This window comes from Olea europaea, chromosome 20, assembly GCF_002742605.1.
Source record: "Olea europaea var. sylvestris chromosome 20, O_europaea_v1, whole genome shotgun sequence".
In the NCBI taxonomy this organism is placed as follows: domain Eukaryota; kingdom Viridiplantae; phylum Streptophyta; class Magnoliopsida; order Lamiales; family Oleaceae; genus Olea; species Olea europaea.
The window spans coordinates 16,116,790-16,124,979 of NC_036256.1; the positions used below are offsets into that span (position 1 = coordinate 16,116,790).

The window sequence follows — 8,190 nt, forward strand, 5'->3', positions numbered from 1 at the left end:
ATCTATATTACTATTAACTATGATATGCATTTTACAAATTATTAATTCGCTCCGGATCCTGTATTGGATACAGATCCACTGAAATCCGACCCGATAAGACATTGAAACTGACAAGTTCAACACTATTAGCGTGAGCGGACAAACCCAGGTCGAAAAGCTGCACAAAAAAAGTTGACAATAAACCCAATTCCTATAGCATTCGCCTTTACTCTGTAGAATTTGCACAACCCTCACAATGAATTAATCTCTAATAATCCCAATTGGGTTCACCCTACAGATTTTGTAAAAAAATTAGCGTTTCTAAGATTTCTCAGTTATGTACAGATCTGTACAGCTCTTGGAACGATCGTTTTGATGTTGTGAGCTTGTTATACTTTTGCTGATCTTTAGATTGACGATTTTATGTATTTATGTGGAATTTTTGCTGAAGATTGGAGCTTTAGTTCTGGGACTATTAGTGAACATTTCTTATGAGAAACATGGTTTAATTTGTTCATGATATGTAGCTCATAACACTGTCAGGATTATCGTCCAAATTTTTAAAGCCTTTTTTGTGTAGGTATAGCAATTTGATTTCTGGGTGTTAAAGTGCAGTTTTAAGAGAGGATTTGTAGAGGGCATATTGGTTGGTTATATCAATTCAACTAGGATCTGCCCATTAATCATTGAAATTAACAGCATATAGATACATATCTTGTTTGGAGCTCATATTAGTGTTAGGATAATATGTCATTTAGGAGTCTACTTCAGGACATGAAGGGGGAGTTTGGGAGTATATCTCGAAAAGGGTTTGATGCGAAGTTTGGTTATGGGTTGAGGTCAAGGTCTCACCGGGCAGTTCAGGATAGTTCGATGACTTCAACAGATGCTTTGAATCAGAGTTGTTGGGCCAATATGCCGCCCGAGCTATTGAGGGACGTGTTGATGCGGATTGAGGAGTCCGAGTGTACATGGCCTCCAAGGAAGAATGTGGTTGCTTGTGCTGGTGTTTGTAGGAGCTGGAGAGAAATCATGAAGGAAATTGTTAGAACCCTGGAAGTCTCTAGCAAGTTAACTTTCCCCATTTCCCTGAAGCAGGTTAGGTTCCATTCGCTGAGCATTTGTTTTAGTCTTTCCTTGTTACTTTTAGACTATTATAGATGCTACATTATATATTTAGTTTGTCTGACCAACATCAAGTGGACAAGTTGATAAAACTTAGGTGTCATTTTTCTTTTTAATGTGTCAACTTGCTTCCTATATTGGAATATACCATAAATCATGACGAAAAATGTGGTTTGTTTGAAAATGCTTTTTGATTACTCCAATTGATATTCGGTCAACATGAATTGAGAGGTGAATTTTGTTGTGTGGGTTAGGAATGTGCTTGTGTTTATTTATTTACTGCCATAATTTTCAGAAATTATGGGATTGGAGGGATTTTATTTTTTATATGTACCATTCTGTTTTTCCATCCGTGATTACAAATGAAAAGTATACTATATATATGGCCTTCCCATCAATTAGCGAGACATCAGGTTTTGTTTAAATAATTATATCTATGATATGCAGACTGATTCTCAATGCTTGATGGCAATTATCATTCCAAGCATCAAACTTGCTATAAATACTATACAAAAAAGTATATCTAAATGTGTTGGGGTCCATCATCTTAATGATTGACGAAAAACACATTGAAATTATATAGTAGATAAACTTTTCAATGTTTATAAATACAACGAACGACAAACTAGGCCTTTTCCCTTTGGAGTTGGGTATGAGAATCTTTTTTTGTGGTAGAACTATGCAATCGGAGTGATCTCAGTAGACCTCCGTTGGGCAAAATTTATAAATCATTTATAAATGGTCAAACAATCACACTTTTCCATTGGACTCACAAGTACTATATACATATTCACCACTCATTTCTATTTATTTAAAAATTAACCAGTTTATAAATTCTTTTTGAACGGAGTCTAAATATTTAGATAATATCTTTCCTTAAATAATTTGTTGAAACAATTAGTCCTTCTTCATGTGATCACATTGCTACTAATCAAATTCTTTTTTATCTTTAATGCTCTGGATTTGGTGTAGCTCTATAATTCCAATATCATCATTACGCTCGCCCTTGTATTCTGGTCTTTCTGTAAGTTAGAGACTGACAATGTTTGTTGAAAGTTTTTTTAACGTAGTTTTTGCTATATAATTGTCTTTTATTTTTTTTTCCCTTGTAAACAGGGCAAGTTGTGTCATTTGAAGAAACCATAAATATCTGAGGGTGAGATGATGTGCATCTCTGTTGAATTTGGTGATTTTGAATGTTGAGGAAAGTAAGGCAATAGGTTTTATAGTCTTAGTAACTCAGGCTTGGCAAAAGATCAACACGTTTAGATCCCTTTCAAAGCTGGTCAGAAATAAAAAGGGGCTTAGCTTAGAAAGTTTCCTAAATTCAAAATTATTTAATGTTCATTCAAGCTCAACTATTTTAAGTAATAAATATTAAATTAGTGTAAATTGACCAAACAACTTGAACTCTCTTAAATTAGTTCATCAGAAGCACTTTTGAGCTTCAGTGTACTAGTAATAACTGAGGCTTGAAATTTTTTAGTCTCATTTATCACATATATGTTGTACTGATCTAAATTTTTAGTATGGATCTAAATTCCAATTTACCAGCCCTTAGTTTATATTCATGTTTCTTCTTTGTTCACCAATCATGATGAAATAGAAGAGTTTGTATATTTACCACCTGAATTTGGCAAACTTGTATAAATGGATCCACCCCAGTAACAACTTTTACTAGAACGAGATGAGCTAAACCTCTTTGGTCTAAAATTCTGACTTTGCTAAACATGGTTAACAGGTCCTAAGAATTTGGTTTTTACTCCACATGAACACTGGCAGTGGTTCAACATGTGTTCACTTTGGGAATTTTGAGACTGATAGTGTACAAAGTCAGAGGGTACATGTGGTTTTATACCTTTTGTTGTCAATCTTTCTGAATGTCTATATTTCTTGAATGGTTACAATCTAACACGAAATGGCCATGTGCTTGTCTGTAGGAAAGGTGACTTGATTTAAATCATTTTCTAGAAATGTGAGATAATAATTATATATCATTTTAAATCAAATAATAAAAACAATAGAAAATGTCCCCTTTATAGTTAAAGGATCCAAGACAGATCTCATACCTTTATCTTTGTCATATCACGTAGACAAGGGCACTTCCTCCGAAGTGGAGAGTTCTAGAAACATAGGATGGCAATGCTTTGTGGGCAATCTTTTATCGTTGTAACACGTTTTCTAAAGCACTTTTGTTTAATTCAAATTTTGATTTTGTAACATACAACAATTATTTCTCCTAGTTAATCTTTTTTCAGCACAGCAAAAGCTGATGTTATCAACATATACATCAATAACATATTAAGGTTTGGTAAAGATTATTTATAATGAGAATGGATGTTCATGTGGAATTTAATAATTTGCATTTATGCTTTGTGGGCAATCTTTTATCGTTGTAACACGTTTTCTAAAGCACTTTTGTTTAATTCAAATTTTGATTTTGTAACATACAACAATTATTTCTCCTAGTTAATCTTTTTTCAGCACAGCAAAAGCTGATGTTATCAACATATACATCAATAACATATTAAGGTTTGGTAAAGATTATTTATAATGAGAATGGATGTTCATGTGGAATTTAATAATTTGCATTCATTTAACGAGAAATCATTTAATTGCCTTGAAAGAAATTGGAGTTTGACAGTCCCATTAAGAGTTTCGTGTTGTTATTTCTGCTGCAAAATTTACTAACCGGTCCATTTCATTGGTTATTTTAGTTCCCGTCTCTAGTGCATACTGAAAATCTTTCTTTGTTATTTCTGCAGCCTGGTCCTAGAGACACCCTAATTCAGTGTTTCATAAAGCGGGATCGTAGTAACCAAACATATCGCCTTTACCTCAATCTGAATCAAGGTGAAAGCCAACTAATAGTTCCATGCGTTCTCAATTTATTTTACACTTACATTTGTCTATCCAAAAATTTAGGCATCAAATTTAAATACCAAGCACCATTTTACATCTAATATGCATTTTGCACCATTTTGCCTTCTGGAAGCTTCTAATGATGATGGGAAATTCCTACTTATTGCTCGAAGATGTAAACGACCAACATATACAGATTACATATTATCTCTAAATGCTGACAATGTGTCAAAGGGAAGCAGCACCTACATTGGCAAGTTGAGGTAATCGACTTTTATACTGCATTGTTTCTCCATAAATTGAATTTGCAGATTTTAAATTTCATCATTTCTAACAATGGCAGATCTAATTTTTTGGGAACCAAGTTCATAATCTATGATGCACAGCCACCAATTGCTGGAGCCAGAGTCACTAAATCTCGTTCCACAAGGTTAATTGGAATGAGACAGGTCTCTCCCAGGGTCCCTGCTGGAAACTATCCTGTGGCGCACATTTCGTATGAATTGAACGTCTTGGGTTCAAGGTGAGAGATTAGTGCTTTGTCATAATTATTTCACGATGGACATTGTCGGATGAAATGAAAAATGACTTGCATTCTTAAAATTGTTCAGTTTTGAAAAAGAATTGAGCAGTTCCCCTTTTTGCGTATTGATAAATATTGTTGTGGTATACATTGCTCTTTTACTATGCCTTCTATAATATCTGGGGTGTGATAGGGTTCCAAAGCATGAATTGGAAACGGACAGTTCCAATAAGATTATATTCTTTAGTAAAAAACCAAAATTTACTTCCTTATCCAAGTATATATTGTCGATATAGGGGTCCTAGGCGGATGCAGTGTGTCATGGACGCTATACCTGCTTCTGCTATTGAACCAGGAGGTATGGCTCCCACACAAACTGAATTTCTGACTGGAAATTTAGATTCCTTCCCAGCCCTCCCATTCTTCAGATCAAAATCAACTCGTACATATAGTTTTCCTTCTGGATCATTGTCGCCTGAAAGAGATGAAAGGCTAGTTCTGAAAAACAAGGCTCCTAGATGGCATGAGCAACTCCAATGTTGGTGTCTCAATTTCAATGGACGTGTGACGGTTGCTTCTGTAAAGAACTTTCAGCTTGTTGTATCTATTACGAATGAATCTGGTGGACAAGAGCTCGAGAATGTTATTCTCCAGTTTGGGAAAGTGGGAACGGATGTGTTCACCATGGACTATCAATATCCAATATCTGCTTTCCAGGCATTTGCCATTTGTCTCAGCAGCTTTGATACCAAAATTGCCTGCGAATGACATCAGGTTCAGTGCTATTCTTAATGCCAATATCTGAATTGACAAAATTGAAAACTGCTACATGTTCGTTCGCTTCTGGTCTGTATTTATTGTCAGATGAGTAAATAAGTAGTTGCATTCGAGTATGATCAGACAACCCTACGCTTGAGACCCAAATCCATCAATTATACTTCCAGGACCTTCTATTTTTACTTAGATTATAATCTTAGTAAAGGCACATTAATGCATAGTACAGTACTATGCAAATTGTTTCTAATGGTTGCACCTTCTTGTTATCTTAATATGAAACTACTAGGCATAAAAAATTGTCTTATACCATATCACGGTTGATAGATAGCATTGACGAATCTTAGGATTTTAGGCTAGGGGAGACATAGATTGACAAGAACTATACTCCAGTTTCTCCAAAAATTTTGAGGGTAAAACCATCTATTTTTTCTGAAGATTTTGTCAGAATTACGTGTTGAATATTAGAAACTTGGGCACCATACGCCCTCTCCTCTTATCTGCCCCTAGTTGACAACTGAGCAGTCAACTCACTCACCGCTAGTCTTAGATGATATCCCCACACATATATAGTGCCAATTGAGACCATCTGCCGTTTGATACATAATTGACTAATGATTATCAGGTCACTCGAGGTTAATGTTCTCTTAATAAAAAGCATTTTTATCCTAGACTGCTTTTGATTTTAGGTTCTCTTAGCTCCTAGCTTGAACCACGCAGGTCCAGCTTGGGAGGCAACATGAGAGTTACATGCATACAATACCGGCAAATTCCAGTAGCTGCATTTTTATTTTTATTTTTTCTAAATGTGTGGCTCTTTAAATTTCGCAGGACTCCCTAGTTCTCTTTTCTCTTTATTTTGTTCTTTTTGGTTTTCTTGTTTGTTCCTGTACGTAACTGCTTGAATCATTTACTCTTAGCTATTTGGGCTGTGTGATTTACACCCTTGTTCTTCTCTACTAGTTTATGATTTAGGAATTTGGATTTTACAATTGTTACCACAATGAAAGTTGTCTTGGATTGGAGATTTTTACCAGCTTATCCAAGAAGTTGGGGAAAATCTTCTCTTTTTTTTTTCTTTATCTCAATCAATTCTATCTTGTGTAATTAGAGTTTACCTGGACGGGGTAAATTGGAGACCATGAATCCCCATTTCCTAAGTTGGTGACTTCGGATCCAGTCGTATATTTTGGTTTTCTTTTCATTTCTTGTTTTTGTTTGTGGTTACATAGAAATTTGTTCTTTATTAGTTCACGAGGCGTGGAAATTTGGAATCATATACTCTCTCCGACTCATTTATATAGGATGATTTTGTTTCTTCACACAAATATTGGAAAAACAATTTTTGTTGAAAACATTCATAGTTTACCCTTATTTATATTTGTATTAAATGGGAAAAATTCGTTGTAACTAAACAAATTAAATAAGGGTATATTAATAAACAAACAAAACAAAATATTTTCAATAAAAAAAAAATGGCTGTATAATTGGGACAAGAAAATAAGGAAAGTCAGTCTGTGTATATGTGAAGGAACGAGTAATATATTGTTTCACAAATGAATGTTACAAGTCGTGGGGTGTGGTTGGGGATAGACATTATCATGATGCTAAAAATAGACGGCAAATTGTTTGATATATATTGTTACAAATGATGTCGGCAGCGCCAGTGAAAACAGATAGTGAAATGTGTGACATGATATTGCATGTTGTAACACATTGATTCAACTACATAGTGAATTCAAATTTAAGTTAAAGTCGACAATCAATTTTAATCACACATTTTATGGGATTTAGAACAATTCAACTCGATATTCCATCTAATTTTATCAAAAATGAACTAAAAATCGTTATGAATATCTTAGGCCAGTCCTTATAGTCGTCCATAACTTGCCTTGTTTATTTGCGCTTTCTCTCGAGGCTTTAATTCGTGTGTATGTCTTGTTGAGAATGTTGTATTTGTTCGTAACTTTTTAGAATTTATAATGAACATTGGATCGACCTTATTTCCACCATTCTTATATTCTTATTACGCATCTAAAAATTTAACATAAGTTTTTGGATTGATGATTGACTTCACTTTCTCGAATCTAACTCACTCGATCGTTGAATTATAATGAAAAAAAAAAAAATTCAATTGTACACCACTTTTTACTATTCTAATTTCTTGTTGGATACTAGAATTCGACCTACTATTAATGTCACTATGTCCATTTTACGCGCTTTGTTATATTTTCGAAAGGTCTATGCGCCTATGCCCTAAGAAAATGAAACTTGACTAAACCACTTACTCGAGTTCACACGATTAGGTTAATCTATGTTATCCATTCTAAAACGCCATTAAGACTTATTGTAATATTTTATTTTTTTTATTTTATTAAAGTTTGATTAAATTTGCACGTTTTGTTTTTTTTGTTTTTTTTGTTTTTTTTAACGTGGACTTAAACAAATTGACCAAATCACATGTTTCTTCAGTCCGTTACTTTGTATTAAGATTATGTTTCCAATTAGCCGCCTAATCACGCAATTAGGTTTGTAAATAATTGTATTGATTTGACATAAGTTGATCACAAGATAATCATATTGATTAGACGTTTTTAATCAATACACAAGTTTGATAATATGAGGATTAGGTAACTTAAGACTTTAGTGAAGAATTTTTCATGTAAAACAACTCGATATTGGATGAAATAAAAAAAAAAAAAGAAAAATAGGCTAAAACCCCTTGGACAACCGTCTGGACGTCTAGGGTTGTGGTGTGCCGCCTGCGATGTCCAGGGGATTGTGTGGTGCCGCCTGTGTGCCTTTGGGGGGGGGGGGTGCCACACCACCCCCGAACGTTCAGGGGATTGTCACCCAAAAATAGTTCAAATTAAAACGTGCGTATTAAAACCCTGTCTTTATATATTACCAAGAGAATGTAAAAAATT

General features: G+C 34.3%; 1 protein-coding gene across 1 annotated transcript; it reads left to right on the forward strand.

Moving 5' to 3' along the window:
* Positions 1–125: 125 nt before the first annotated feature.
* Positions 126–6,442, forward strand: LOC111369823 (tubby-like F-box protein 3). The gene is made up of 6 exons (XM_022991490.1): positions 126–1,077; positions 3,870–3,957; positions 4,100–4,229; positions 4,310–4,489; positions 4,786–5,263; positions 5,984–6,442. The coding sequence occupies exons 1-5, from the start codon at positions 727–729 to the stop codon at positions 5,255–5,257; spliced, it is 1,221 nt and encodes a 406-aa protein (XP_022847258.1). The 5' UTR covers positions 126–726; the 3' UTR covers positions 5,258–5,263; positions 5,984–6,442.
* The last annotated feature ends 1,748 nt before the right edge of the window (positions 6,443–8,190 follow it).